At 38.4% G+C, this 15,430-nt stretch overlaps 1 protein-coding gene across 2 annotated transcripts in view; it reads left to right on the top strand.

Annotated features, from left to right (window-relative positions):
• The first annotated feature begins 505 nt into the window (after window positions 1-505).
• The window catches only part of LOC140947814 (cGMP-dependent 3',5'-cyclic phosphodiesterase-like), a 39,626-nt gene continuing 24,701 nt past the window's right edge, over window positions 506-15,430 (top strand). Inside the window, exons 1-13 of one of the 2 annotated variants that reach the window (XM_073397014.1) lie at window positions 506-751; window positions 1,077-1,166; window positions 4,097-4,200; window positions 5,286-5,392; window positions 5,908-5,957; window positions 8,610-8,666; window positions 9,108-9,192; window positions 10,074-10,126; window positions 10,540-10,614; window positions 11,224-11,262; window positions 12,133-12,201; window positions 12,346-12,382; window positions 14,666-14,768. In XM_073397014.1, the coding sequence (XP_073253115.1) occupies window positions 644-751; window positions 1,077-1,166; window positions 4,097-4,200; window positions 5,286-5,392; window positions 5,908-5,957; window positions 8,610-8,666; window positions 9,108-9,192; window positions 10,074-10,126; window positions 10,540-10,614; window positions 11,224-11,262; window positions 12,133-12,201; window positions 12,346-12,382; window positions 14,666-14,768 (977 nt within the window). In that variant the 5' untranslated portion in view covers window positions 506-643. Of the gene's footprint in view, window positions 752-1,076; window positions 1,210-4,096; window positions 4,201-5,285; window positions 5,393-5,907; window positions 5,958-8,609; window positions 8,667-9,107; window positions 9,193-10,073; window positions 10,127-10,539; window positions 10,615-11,223; window positions 11,263-12,132; window positions 12,202-12,345; window positions 12,383-14,665; window positions 14,769-15,430 lie in introns of those variants that run through there. The other variant, XM_073397015.1, reaches the window with a different exon arrangement.

The following is a 15,430-nucleotide window of genomic DNA, read 5'->3' as shown; positions in this document are numbered from 1 at the left end:
TTGATAAGTAACGTTTAGCTGAATTTGCGTGAAGTAAAATGATTCGAAAGAAAACAAAATTAAGGAAACCTACTGGACTGGATGAAGATCAGATGACACAAAAATGTCGGGTACTCATAAATCTAAATGTAATAAAGTCATTCTGAAGTGCTCAAATGACGAGTTTTAAATATGTTAAATTTCATTAACTACGAAATTGCAGTTTTTAAGAGTGATAAAGGCCTTTTGGCCGGGGTAATTGAAAATTCCCGTCCAGTTTATTTATGTATTTATTTTTTCTTGTAAAAATTAAAAAAAACAACGAATCTTTTGACAGCGAAAGACTTCATAATACTATTTTTTTTTTCTAAAAAAGTGATAATACTGCAATAATAAGCGGAATATTTAACAACAACATTGATAAGCAGAGCCTTTCTCTTGACAGAAAAATTTAGCGCGAATTTTTACAGCCAATCAGATGTGCGCTATCGCGAGCCGCCTGCCATATTTAGAATCGTTCAAGAGCCGCATTTTGACAAATGAGCGCTAGTGTAACTGATTTGCATGCGAACTGAAGTTTTTACTAAAACCTCAAAGCTATGGGTTCGTTGGTGTCGTCTCTAAACTTTAAAGTAGGGCAAAAGTGCCTCTTGCGCCCTTCCATATGTTAGTTTCAGGTTTAGTGTGGGTTGTAAATATGTTGAGAAGTTTGTCGCAGGAGAGCAGAGGCGAAGCGAAGCGATGTACGTTGCACTTGTCAGTGGCCACGCAAGTAAGTACAGCTCGCCTCTTTAAAATGCAAACGAACCTTGCAGGGATTTAAACGCTCGCTGTAAGCTTGTCATCACGTTGATCCAGCTCAAGTAACGATTTAAACGGAAGGTAGCTTACACCTTCAGGTTCCTGCAACCGATACGTTTTTAACTGGCAACTGGCTATTTTCCAAAATGAATGACACTTGCTGGCTTCATTGCCATCGGTTGTGTTACCTTTGCGCTAACCAAACGTAGATTTTGTAATAAGAACGCATAAGTGGACTGGCTATTCAGACGGTTTAATAAGTTTAATAGTGAAGCCCCTCTCATTTGCCTTTGCAGGATGTTCTTTCGTGCCTGACCTTTGCGAGCGGCCTGAAGTCCATGAGTGAGAGCGCTGAAAGGGCGATCCATCTGCTTTTGCCGCAAGTGGTAAGCTAAGTCAAAGCATGAGTTCACACATCACTTCTCCAAGGTCTGTTTTCGCCCACAAAAATAGTTTGTTTACGTTTCAGAACAGCGCCTGCTAGAGGGCTCAATAAAATTCCGATCGGTGTACCTGTTATCTTACATCTTCAATTTTGAAACAGAAAAGCATCGTAGTTTCATCGATTTCAGAAAATCACAGCCGTCTTTGTTTTGTAGACCTTTCTTAATTTTTTTTTCTTTTTGGGATGGGTGAGTTTCACCTTATTCGTCACTAGTTCGTTCTGTTATTGAGATATTCATTGCAATTTTGTTTCTCCATCGTTAGTATGACGGCTAAAAAAAACCGAATAAAGCTTACAACTGCTGCTCAAATTGGCAAAGTTGATTTCGTTAGCGACACTTGATAACAATGCAGACCGTCACCTAGCAAGCAAACGGACGCATATTTCCAAATGCATATAAATACCATCAATTGTGTCATTTATTTAAACGCTTATATTGTATCTCCGTTTTCGCCTTAGGTCGCCGCAAAAAATTCATTATTTTGACTCTGGTAAAACCAAAATAATGACGCCATTTCCACTTCGTATAAAGGTTTTCGTGTTTTGCTAAATTTCCGGTATAGCGGGATTTGTAATTTGAGCTCGTTTTTTACATGTAGAACACGCGAACTTCGTATTTACATCTGAGCGGGCCGTCGTAACAATTCCTTCTTGAAGCTAAAGAAGAAATGGTACGACCTGAAGGCGTCCACTTGAGAATATTTACATTTTATATAGCTCAAAATTCATTAGCTTTTACAAGGTTTAAAACAGCCGCTCATAGTCTTTAGAAGCTATGTGTGAAGTGTAAAGTAAGTAGATGAGATTGTGTTTATTTCTAAACGTGGTGATCGAACCATTTTGAGGGCGATGAATCATTTAGGTTGTTTTTGGCCGTGTAATAAGGACGAAATTGTTATGCTATTCAAGCGATTTTAAAATTCACAAATTGAAAGCACACAGAAAATCGAATTTTGTTTGTGTTGCCTAAAGCTTGACGTAAAGTGGTGTTTTTCATATTCTTTGATAGGTCACGTAAGGGCTTAATTGAAACTCTGGTAGGTCGATTTGCCGTCTGTAAATACCACAAGTTCGATTTCGCTGTTACCTTCTTGGCGATTTAATTTTCCAGTGCTTTGTGCTTTGAGATACCTTTCTTGTGTTTTAACATGTTCCCCAATGAGCATTGTTTACATGTGCATGTTTTAGAATGTGCGATGGAGGATTAAAGATACTTCCATTGTTTAATTTTTGTGTCCTGTAATTAAGGAGATTTGTGCAATTAAAAGTGGAAAATAAGAATACAGGGGATTAGAGCTGGGTGTGAAATCGGTGTACTTGTCGTTGTTATTAAAATCGTATGTACAAGAAGTACCAATATTTTTTTATAGTGCACCACGCTTTTATTTCTAGGTTATGTATAATTTACAAATGTCTGCCAAAAGCACCCTGATGCAGCACGGTATTCCAATTAATTTACTCCACATTTATAGGAGGTTCGAATAGATGGATTTTCTGTCCATTACAACTTTATTTGCAAAAAAAACAAATATGTGTTATGAATTTCCTTACAAGCATCTGCAAAAGTCCTTGAAATTAATGTGGTTTCCTCGGAGGTGTAAATTTATGCTTCAACTGGGTCAAAACATTTTTGAATTGTTATTTGCATTTAAGGCGTCTGAAGACAGTTTCTAATACTTCCAACCGTGAATGGTCAATAACATTTCTGCAAATCCAAGTTGGATGCTTGAATAATAATATTGCATGAAGTGAGCTCAAGCCTTCTTTTGGCAATAGTATCAACAATACCTGTAATAAATTCTTGGATCTTGGGTCAAAATATTTCTAAAATTGTAATTTGCATTTAATGGGCTGAAGACAGTTTCTGGTATTTCCAGCCATGAATGGTCAGTGGTATTTCTCCATATCCAAGTTGTATGCTAAGTTAGTAGCATCAAGCAGCCCAAGTGTTTTTTGGCAAGTACTCATCAGTAATAGCTGTTGCAAAATGTGGGCCACTTATGAAAGGGAATGTTTTTAATGCTATGGTGGGGGAGGGAAACAAAATTAGTTTAATAAACTACATGATTGTATGTTGACAAAGAAAGTTTGCTATCGTAAACAAAATTAAAAGCTGAAATTTCCATTGGCAGCTCTTTTCCAGAGGAATTCACTAAAAGCTGAATAAGCATTTTATAAATGCTGAATAAGTCAGGTTTTGAATATGACTGCCAGTAAGTAGATTAGTTCTATTGCCAACTCATTTTTTGGCTATACACTGTGGATCAGTTTGTCTAACTTATTAGGCTGTCGTTTAGCAAATCGTTGGACCCCCCAATATCTTTCTTAGTGGGTAATTTCAAGAAAATAAGTGCTACATGTACATGTAATTTCAAGTCTATGGCTTATGCTTTCATGAAACTTTTCACGATAGTGGTGTTTTATAAAAGTGTTGGGCAGACTGAAAATGGCTTAGAACACAGTTTTGTTAAACACTGGCTAAACTCCATTTCCCTGTATGTTCTTATGCCCTTACTTGGCACCTGTATAAAGTTCACCCTTTAAGCCTCAATATTGACAAATTCCCCAGACTGAACACCATCAATGTACATTCCTATTAGTTGAGAGTACATTAGTGAAACTTAGTAGGCGGTTTGGCAATCAGCGGTGGTCTAGGCAATTTGAGGTTTATACTCCCTCACTTTACCCATTTTCCGGTGAAGTAGACAGCTCATAGCTCAAAGTGGCTCGTTTTTTAGCCAGTTGCTAGCACTTAATGAGAACCCTGTAAAAAATGCTACCCTTAATTGCCAATTGCTTTTGGTTTGTGTATGTGTGGTTGCAAATATAAACTAGTTTGTAATAAAAATATGAGCCATTTTGTATCCGCAGGCTGATGCATTGGTGTTTGTGTTAAGTCCTGAGTCTGATGAACTTCTTGCTCTTGCAAGGCCTGGCATCAACACTCCTATGCTACCTCACACTGGGATTGTCAGGTAACAGATTATTTCTCAGAATTTCGTCATGCCCTTCTCCAAGAAACACCATATCCTTTTTGCATTTTCAATAAGATCAGGCTCTGGTACTTGTTCAAATGGTGGATAACACTATCCACCCGATAAATTGCTATCCAGTGGACAAGTATCATTAGGGAAATCAATTGCGTTATCTAATGGATAGCATTATTCACCTTTTGAACAACTGGGCCCTGACGTTTTAAAGGGGTTTTACAATGGCAACATGGTCTGAACTTCATGCTATAGCAGACCCTATATTAAGCAGACACCCTGTATTTTGAAGTGGACCTCAGTGTCTGTGATCTCTTAATATTGTTTATTATTCAAATATTTCCCCAATTTTGATTGGCTAAAAGCACACGCAAAATTCACCATACTGATGACCAAATTTGGAGGAATTTTGTGTTTAACGAGGAAATGATGTTAAAAATGCAGCCTTCTCAGGTTAATGCACCGTTAAGTGAGAAGACCTGGGATGAGATTGAGTTGTTACCATTGTGAAAACTAAAATGGCGGACACTTCACTCGTTTCAAGAGTAGGAACTACAGCTGGAACTAGGCGAAATAATGGCTAAAAGCATATCAAAAACAGCAAGAAGACAACTCGGAGGGTGACATCTGCTATTTGAAGAATATTTACGGAGCTGGACGAACCTAAACATACACTATCGAAGATAAACTTAACATCGATGCTGGTAAGCTTGTTTTAGCTATGTTTTTAAACTAGGAATTATTTTCAACGAATAATAAATCAATTATTAATGAATTCGGCTTTCGTACATGTAGGATATCAAGAATTAAGCAGATCTCGGAGGGTATCATCCACCTTGGCCGATAACACCCTTCTTGATCTGCTTAGTTTTTCATATCCTACTCAGCCTCATTCATTAATTGCTAATTATTTCCATATTTTTAAATTTGATTATTTTTTATAGTTAATTTTTGTTTATTGAGGGACAGTAGTGAGAGTCCCATGCACTTACATGCACTGTAACACAGGCTTCACTATTAAAGCTAATTGAGCACTAAAAACAGAATAAACCATGGATTTTATTTACCATTAGGGAGGCCATCAACAGCAAGAAACGGGTGGTTGCACATAGCATTGACACAGAAGATCCCTCTTTAGCTCTACTGCCTCCTGTAAATGAACTACAGACCAACCAAAAAGGTTTGTTTCTTTCAGTACACATGTAAAATTGTTTAATGATTAGCATCATGCCTGTGGAACCTGCAGAAAGAAAAATGCCTTGTTGGAACCAAGGCTGATACATGTACATTGCATTCTTGAGTGTTCAACGATACTAATAATGGCTTTTTATTTCTTTGTACAAACATTGCACCAATAATATTATTGCTTATTACAACTGCAATAAAATTCTATTAAAAATACTGAGAGTTGACATTGTTCAGCTAAATATGGGGCTGGCCTTACAAATCTTTTGTGATACAGTGTGTATATTATATATAAAAGTAAAACAAATTCAAAAAGAAAAAGATACAATAATATTATTTATGATAACAATAATTGATATTTATTTAAATTGTAATTAAAAAAACAACAAACAAGGATAAAGTGCACAAGTGCTACACAACTCCTTAGAATTATACATGTATCAGGAGACCTGTCTGAATATATTAGTAATACAATGTTAACTTGCAGCATCTATATACTTTCTGTTTCAGTTATACTGTCCCCACTGCATAAGGATGGCAAACTAGTAGCATTTATCATGGTAAGCTACAGCTGTAGACCTAATTATAAGAATTTCCCTGACAACCCTCCCCTGCCTAGTGTCTAGAGTTTAAAGAGAAGAAAAATATAAAGAAAAAAGAAAACCAAAAACACCAAAAAACAAAAAGCAACAAGACAAAAACAAAAAAACAAAAACAATAGATAAAAGAATTTAACAACAACAGAACAGCAATGCTGGATAACAAGCAAAATAGCATAAATGATTGCCAGGGAGTTAAACCCTGGCCTTTCACCAGACTGGATGCAATGCTGTGTCCAAAATACTCTTTTTTTTTGTTGTACCTTTTAATAAGGACATTAAGTATGACATGGTACATGAATGACATACATTGCACTATAACTGGAGATATGCCCTGTAAATGCTTTGTATATTTTTTCCACTGCACATGTATATGTTATGTAAACAGAAAATTAAATTCAGGTTAAATTTTTTAACCTGCCCTAATTATTTGAACAATTAGGGCAAGGAGACGAAGGAAAATGAAAATCAATCTAGGTTAAAAAATTTTATCCTGAATTTGATTTTGACCTGTAACATGCACATTCTTTGCAAAAATTTTCTACATATCTGTCAAATATTTTATCCTTGAACATCGTCACTGCAGATATTTGAAGATATGGATAAACTTGTGGTTTTTTTAATTACACTGTACAGATAATTGCATCAAGTATAACTGATATCAGTGCCATATAGCGGCATATAATTTATATACAGTAAAAATCTGCAAGTAGGAACCTGCATTTCCCAGTCCTAAAAAGGTTCTTGTATAAATGATAATTAGCACAAATTTATGCTATTTAGGTTTTTTGCATGGGTTCTTATTTTCTGCGGAGAAAAAGCATGGTAGCTATGAGTAATTTAGTGGTATTCAGCTTTTTCCTCATATAAAATCTGTATACTAAATTGGTATTTGTGTAAAAATGACTGTGAGAAGAAGGACTCATAAGCAGTATAAGCAGTGACCACATGAATTTCGAATTCCTTTTGCCCGCAAGTACAGTGTACACACAAAATTATAGATTTTAGAAAATAAGAACCTGTTTTAAATGCCACAAATGTACAGGCTATAACAGGTTCTTGAATAGAGGGGAACTAAGTGACAAATTTTAGCCTAACAGGTTCTTATTGGTGGCTTTTTTACTGTAGTTTCTTAATACAACTGTATGTGTTCCCACAGGCAGCCCAAGCTCACGTCACGTGAAAGGATTAGATTAATTATTAGCGGTGTGCGAGCCGGGACGTGACTGTTCAACGAAAGCGGTATTGGGTTACATGGCGGCCGTGAATTTATAAAGGATTTGTATGGGAATCCACGTTATAGATTTAGGAAGATAAATACTCGTAGAAATTCTCAATAAAAAACGTCTTACCTTATTTACATGGTGTGTTCTTGCTTGCTGTGTGGTTATTTTCCCGATCCGGTGCGATTTTAGCAATTTTTTTCATTTCTGAGTTTCCACTACTAAAGAGAGAGCAAGGCCGAACACTTCCAATCTGGACAGCCCGCCGAACGAAGCCAAAAATTCCAGGTTAAAATATCCCCACGGCCAAAATTCCACCGCAGAATCCAACTACAAAGGTTAAACTTTCATTTCAACTTTCTAGCCACGTAATCGCATCCCTGCGAGCGACGCCAGGCGGCAGTTTGTTTCCCCGATGAAACAGTAAAACGTTGGGCCAGAGCCGCGTACAAATCCACCACGACACAACGACCGTTGAAGTCGGCTTGGTAACCTCGTCACGTTGACAAACAAAGACTCACGGGGTACACTCGGGTCCCCTCGGGTCGAATCGACAATACCGCATTGTCTCAATCGACCAATCAAAATCGCGCCGATTCGACCCGAGGGGACCCAGGATAAGAACAGAAATTCATGTTGACAATTTGCGTTAGTGTACCCCGTGAGTCTTTGTTTGTCAACGTGACGAGGTTACCAAGCCGACTTCAACGGTCGTTGTGTCGTGGTGGATTTGTACGCGGCTCTGGCCCAACGTTTTACTGTTTCATCGGGGAAACAAACTGCCGCCTGGCGTCGCTCGCAGGGATGCGATTACGTGGCTAGAAAGTTGAAATGAAAGTTTAACCTTTGTAGTTGGATTCTGCGGTGGAATTTTGGCCGTGGGGATATTTTAACCTGGAATTTTTGGCTTCGTTCGGCGGGCTGTCCAGATTGGAAGTGTTCGGCCTTGCTCTCTCTTTAGTAGTGGAAACTCAGAAATGAAAAAAATCGCTAAAATCGCACCGGATCGGGAAAATAACCACACGGCAAGCAAGAACACACCATGTAAATAAGGTAAGACGTTTTTTTATTGAGAATTTCTACGAGTATTTATCTTCCTAAATCTATAACGTGGATTCCCATACAAATCCTTTATAAATTCACGGCCGCCATGTAACCCAATACCGCTTTCGTTGAACAGTCACGTCCCGGCTCGCACACCGCTAATAATTAATCTAATCCTTTCACGTGACGTGAGCTTGGGCTGCCTGTGGTGTTCCATGTTTTGATTTGGAAAAAAAAATAATAATCGCATCACCCTTCTGTTATTCCTGTACAACTTGCTGCAGAATTATATTAAAATATCTTGCACAGCAATACTCAGGTTATGGTTTTGTTTCTACTTTTCAAGGTTCTTTGTGTTATCTTAGAAGATACTTTTCCACACCTTGATTACACTGAGCAGCAGGTTTGTCATGTTTTAAATCTGAGTTGATATGAAAACTTTTGAAAAGTCCCAGAACTGCTGTTTACAATTATAATACACTAACAGTGCACATGTATGAATTGGTACCAAATTTGGTTATGGTTCAAGTTTAAACTTGTTTTAAATTTTATTTTCCTCTATTTCAAACTCATCAGCAGAAAGTAGTAGAGTAACTGCTTTTAAAGGGAGACTTTGGATTTATGATCACGATCATCATCATCATCATCATCATCATCATCATCATCATCATCATCATCATCATCACTGTTCTTGTTGTTGTTATTTTTATATACTTTTGTTGTACAGTGTGTACATGTTTTTTGTCTGGTACTGAATGTGTCATAGGATTGTATATTGCATACCTGTGCATATGTATAGAACAAAAAAAACAACTAATCTGTCTGTCATATTTCTCTGTTCCAGATACTTCAAAGCTACCATCACATAACTGAAAGAAGGAAATATGTCCACGAATATGAGAGACAGAAGGCATTTTTAGAATTTTTTAGTAAGTACATATGGTGACTTTCTAAAGGCAAACTTCATCTGCCACTTTCTAACAAAAATCATGTTGAGTCTTCTGAAAAAAAGAAAAAAATCTGTTAAATTCTCATCCAAATGTTTCCAACAATTCTCAGTCTCTTTTTTGATTTTCTTTGAGTATCAGAATTTTCAACTTTTAGTCTGTCTCAAATTTTTAACCACTGGTTTCCCAGTGTCTCAGCAAGTCTCTATTATTTTTATCAGTCACCCAAACACTATAACGCATCACACTGGTGGTCTGTTCAAACAAGAATTGTGATTGCCAGGTGCAGTTCAGTTTAGTTGAGCTTAGTTTACACTCCAAACTCTGCCACGTCAACAATGAATTACAGGTTGTTTATACATGTACAAGTATGGTAAGGGTAAGCTGCACAAGACTTCCTGTTTTGAGATTTGCATGACAATCATTATGAACAGTTCCTGCAAAAAGTCAGTGTCTGCAGATGCTGATACCCAACTCTCTTGGGTTATCCAGGACACTCACAGATACAGCCCAAACGCCAGGTTTCACTTATGGGTCACCAAATCTCTTGGATAAAATGGCTTTTGAGCTTTTCTGGGATTCAAACCTCCACCCCACTTCAATCCCTGGGAGAGAATTTGTTTTTAGAGCCAAAGAAGCACTGTGGTCTGTACATCTTTTAGGACTATGTATAATGTTTAGAGCCACACCCATGTTATGACTGGGGACTAGGTGGATATCGCTTGGGTGTATGGGGAGTGTCAGGCAGTGTAAAAGAGACAGTCTCCCGATTCTAGATCTCTTGTTGTTGGTATATGTATCTGTGAAGATGTTGTTGTATAAAGCGTTTAGTGGCTGAATGGATTATTATTATTACATTTTAGGCAGATCATATGAAAAGGAAATAGGACCACTTACACAGAAAATAGGGGAATTTGTAAGTGCATTTTATAATAATAATGATATCATGCAGTGTCTTATAGAGCAAGTTATCCATTCCTGAAGCAATTCAATAGTTTTATTGAAAGAGCAATCAGTGTCTATAGCCTTCCATGCATTGAGACAGGGGGTCCATCATGCATGACTTCCTTCCCAATGAAGGGAAGAAACATTTCTGACAAGGTCTGTATGGGCGACTATCAGTGCATACAGCTGGAGCTAAACTATGGGTTGCCCTCTTGCCTTTATTATTTTAATTTCTGTAACTAGCAGTATTTTTTACCTTGAGATTTAATGAAACACTTTATTGAGAAAAACTTAGTACAAATTTAAATGTACACTATACTTTACAACATGCACATTGTAAAAGAAAAAAAAAACGAATGAATTAGTAAACTTCTGTATTTTCAGCTCCAAGTACAGACAAATTCTGAAAGCAGTACTGTTCTTATACTAGATCACACAGCAGGGGAACTTCATAATAAGGTAATGTTGACTGAGTGCTAATAAAAGGTACACAGTGGGTGAGTGGAAATTTACAGATGGTTTATTAATTGGTTTTGTGACAGTGTTCATGGATTTTAGAACCCTTGGTGTTATAATTGTTATGTTTCATTTTCCAGTTCTTTAGCATACAGTCATGTAGTGTCAGTACATAATAATTATTACTACACTTAAGGATCTTTTGAAAAGCTTAAATTGAACCACGTGTCAGTTTAAACAAGCAATTAGAGTATGAAAAGCAGTGCAAAAAAAATTTAATACTAGGAAATTCTGTGGACTTTTCAGCAAATTACATTATGTGGCAAGAAATAAAAAATCCAGTTTCTCTAGAGTAGATTTGGAATAGTACAGTGATTAGATTCAGCATTTATGAAGGCTCTTTCTAATTTATTATTATTAATTGTACCAAAAAATCTAATGGATTATGTCATGAGTGCAATGCACCATTGCATCTTACCAGAATCCCCGATTTATTCAGTAGATATAATTGTTTATTTTTTTGCTTTACTGCACTGTTTTCAAATTAGTGTGACCTTGAACTTCTCTGCTTCTGTTTTGTTTTATTTTGTTTTTTTTCTTTTGATCATGTAGCAAGAAAGCAGAGGCAGTGTGCAAGAAAAGAGAATAGAGGTGATAATATATTATTATGGTATTAAATTAGTTGCTGCAGGTTAGGAGGGGAGGGGGGGGGGGGACTTAAGGGAAGAATATACCTGCCAACTTTTTCTGAGATATAAGCGTGAGATTTTTATCCTGGGAGTGCTGGGATTTTTGAAGACGACACGATCATTTCCGAAGATTCCCGAAGAAGTTCGAAGTGTTCCGAAGAATTCCGAAGTCTTCCGAAGACGTCCGAAGTCTGCCGAAGGCAAAGTTATCGAGAAAACGCTTATCCACAAAATCAGAGATCGCGAGGAAGGTATTGTCATTTATTCATTTTACACATGGTCTTCGTTCCTTACATGGGTCTGAGTTAACATATTTTTGGAAATTGTGTCAAGCAAGACGGCAACAACTCACATTTTTCAATCAGGCGTGAGAAATTGGCCCGCAAGCGTGAGCCGGCGTGAGATCGAAGTTTTCAACCCGCAGGCGTGAGAGTTGGCAGGTATAGAAGAAGTTTTGGTGCCGGGTATGCCATTATAGCCTTCTCAAAACCCAGCCCCTAACTCTCATTTTAAACAAACTCCATTTGTCTCACAACTCTGTTAAAGATACTAAGAGATTAATTTTTTCCAAAGGTTACCCTGATTAAACCATACCCTGTTGGCTGGCAGGCACATGCCCATTTTAGGGCTTGGGATCAGAGACCCCTTACCCTGGAGAGAGATGGATGTCTACATTGTATAACCCCAAAGAAAACTGTATTCACTCATTTCACTGTAAGGCTAAACACTCCACTTTCTCCACTTACATGTACAAGCAGACGTTTGCGAATGGACTAATTATTGATATGTTTCTATGTTAGTATCTAATGTACTATTATTACTTTGATTTGAGGTTTCGGGAAGTATATTTGAAGATGTCATTCAATCTAAAAGAAAATTAAATGTGTCTAACATAACCGAGGTAAGCCTTTCATGATGGTATAGGGTCAGGGAACAGGGAAAAACCTCTAAAAAACCTTATTTCCTTATTTTTTGGAATTAATTGAAGTAGATCTGTGTTTGAAGGTGTTTAACTGATTTCAATTATATTCCTTTCTCTCTTCAGGACTCAAAGTACACATACGACTTACAAAGAATAACAGGTAAATGGATTGGGTAAGATGCATGCAATGCGTGTAATTTGTTATGTAGACTGCTCACAGTCCCTTATTTTTTCGTGAGATCGTTTAGATATACCGCGTCTTAACGTCAGGGGTATCTTGATTTTCAAATGTACCGAGGGGGCGGGCGTCTGGGATTATAGCTTTTTGGGGGTGGGGGGGGGGGGGTATTTTTCTATTTTTCTCGCTTCCTCCCAAACTGCCCCCGCCCCCTAAGTAGTTCTGACACTAATGGAAGATGGCAGCCCGTAACACAAAGTGCTCGATCTCGATGATCCTTACGGAAAACAGAGGACTGTGAACAGTCGATTTGTTATGTTACAGATAATTCTCTTTTTTTTTTAACAGCAAAGGCATTCCTGTTCAAAAGCTCTTAAAGCTGTGAGTTTTTTCTTTGTTTTCATTGTTTCTTGAATATTCGTTTTCACATCAGTCTCTTTGAGCCGCATGAGGCAAAAAGTGATCTAAGAAAAGTTACTGATTGTAGGGAAAATGCATGTATGAATTCCCAGTGACTTGGATGTTAATTTTTCCTGATCCCGACTTGAACACAACTAGCTCTTTTTCGACGCTATCGAAAGCCATCGGCGGCACAGTTTTGGTATGCATGCGGTGGTACGGTGGTAAATGCATTGCTTATAAGTCCTAATTGAGGCAGGCATGTAATAATTAGTCAAATAATATGTAAACTGTTTACCAAATAAATCTGCCCACCATAGCGTGTTGAGAAAATAATTTTTTCCTGATTAAATAAATCTGCTCTTCCAACCAACCCGCGATAAATTATATGTACATTGTCCGCGCGAGTGACGTGGTTAATTTAATAGAAGGCGTAACAAAATTAAATGCAAAAGAACGAAGAAAACTTAAAGTACCTGCATCTTGCGTTCAGAAAGCATCTGCTTGAAGAAGACCTTCCTTGTTGCGCACTGAAATGTCACCGGTAGCCATTTTGATTTCAGTTTCAAAAATAACAGCTGGTCAGCAGAGATCTGTTTCTGTAATTTTATCTTCCAATGACATTTCAGACTACGATTACCTGCGGAAAAGGGAAGGATAGTCACATGTATCTGGATATAGCCAGGAGAGTAGCTACCTGTGTACCCCAACACGCCAAAATTAATAAAAGCACAAATAGGATTTAAATAAAAAGCGAAGAAATATCAAACAGAGGGGAAATAAACATTTTCTACTAAATTTCCAAACGCGTGGGTCTCCCGCTGCGTCCTGCGCCCTCTCCCCTAACCCCTAAGGAAAGCCTGACACTCAGACCAGTAGCCTTTTCCAGGAATTCAGATCGTGGGGAAGGCGCAACGAGATGAGAGTAGAAAAAAGAGCGCCTCATTCCACTATCCGAACGCCTGGAACAGGCTATCAGTCCACTGGCAGCAAGGGCGATAAGAGGTAGCTGAGCTTAAACTCATTGGCTCCCAGGTGACTTTAGGGACCTTACGATCCGACGACGGCGACGTCCATGAAAACGTCGCTGAAAAATAGACTTCGCATCCTTTCAATTTTTTTTCGCGATTATTCCAAAGGACCCAGTTACTTAAAAGAGGGGAATTTAGTTTGGCGCTGACGAGAAGGGCCCGCGCCCGAGTTCTGACAGAGATGGTAGAATTTATCAGCTTGCCGTTTCCGTTCTCAAGTAAATGTGGTCATTTCACGTCGTAGTTGTGCAGGGACTTAAAAAAATGTACAAAAAAGCGTGATGCACGTGCAGAGTTGTTGTTTTGCTTATTAATTAAACCTATTGCTTTTTTGACGTTCCCGTTGCCGTCGCCGTCGTAGTTTCGTAAGGCCGGCTATTAGCTATCAGAGACTAGTTGCCCCATGTAGGGGAATCCAGAATCCCAGAAATTTCTGCTTGTGGAATCTTAGGCTCGATTCTAGCCTCCCACGCAAACGTTCTTTTGGCTCGTCAGGAAGCTAAAGGAACGCGTGACGAAGCCCTAAGAACATCTGCTGGGAGACTAAACGACAGCCGCTCGCGGGAAAAAAAGGAATCCAGGAAATTTGAGTTTTGGAATCCGGAAATCTAGACTTTGGATCTAGGAATCTGAAGTCTCACCAACGATTGGAATCCGGAATCAAAGTTCCACTGACAAAGTATCCGGAATCCAGTACCTGGAATCCGAAATCCACAATGTGGATTCCAAAATCCAAGACTGTCTTGGATTCCCTTCCATGGGGTGACGCTGTGGGCCAGTGCTTCGTCCTGACTTTACATATTATCTGACTCAGAGTTTTTCTTGCCCCTAACAGATTGTTATGTCCATTCCATACTGTGTGTCCCGGTAATAAGCATCAAGACAGGAACTGTGATAGCTGTTGCCTGTGTCTTTAACAAAAACCTGAAAGAAGCAAGGTAACTACTGGTCACTCACTGCTGGTCTGTCTTCCTGGTTTGCGACTTTCAGCTGTGCAAGACTGTGCGTCCACACTTGGACAGTTCTTTGTTGTTGTTGTTTTTGGTTCGTTTGCTTGTTTGTTTGTTTGTTTTTGTTGTTAATATATACATTTTGTGCCCTTTAGCCTGCAGAGAAGGCGATATTTTTTGCCTTTTTCTTCAGGGGAGTCGTACGTGGGAGACCATGAATAGCAAGACGCGCGGTGGAAAGGAGGCGAAAAAAGTATCATTACTTTAATTTTTGAAATTTATTTTATTGTAGTTGTATTTTTCGTCTCCCTTTCCGTCCGTCGCTCGTGTCCGGATCCCGTCACCTGTGTCCCCGCCACCCCTACCTCGCGCTTACCCTCCGCCCTGTCCCGCCGCAAAAAGAAAATCGCTAGTTCTGCATTCTAGTTTGGTTTATGAAAACTGAGTTGAACGGTGGTCTCTTGTGTAGCTTTATGGTACACCTGCATGGTCGAACAAAAACAAAGGTCTTCTTAAAACTTATTTTAGAGTTTCGTAGGGATTCGTAAATCGCTCTATTGCCAGATAAGTGAACTACATGGTCCAGTCGGGATGTTCTTAAATGGTACGAATACTCCTCTGTATGGAGCTGGATGTCTTCGAAAACGCAT

The sequence above is a fragment of the Porites lutea genome, chromosome 9, assembly GCF_958299795.1.
Source record: "Porites lutea chromosome 9, jaPorLute2.1, whole genome shotgun sequence".
NCBI lineage: Eukaryota > Metazoa > Cnidaria > Anthozoa > Scleractinia > Poritidae > Porites > Porites lutea.
This window is presented reverse-complemented; position numbering and strand designations above follow the sequence as displayed.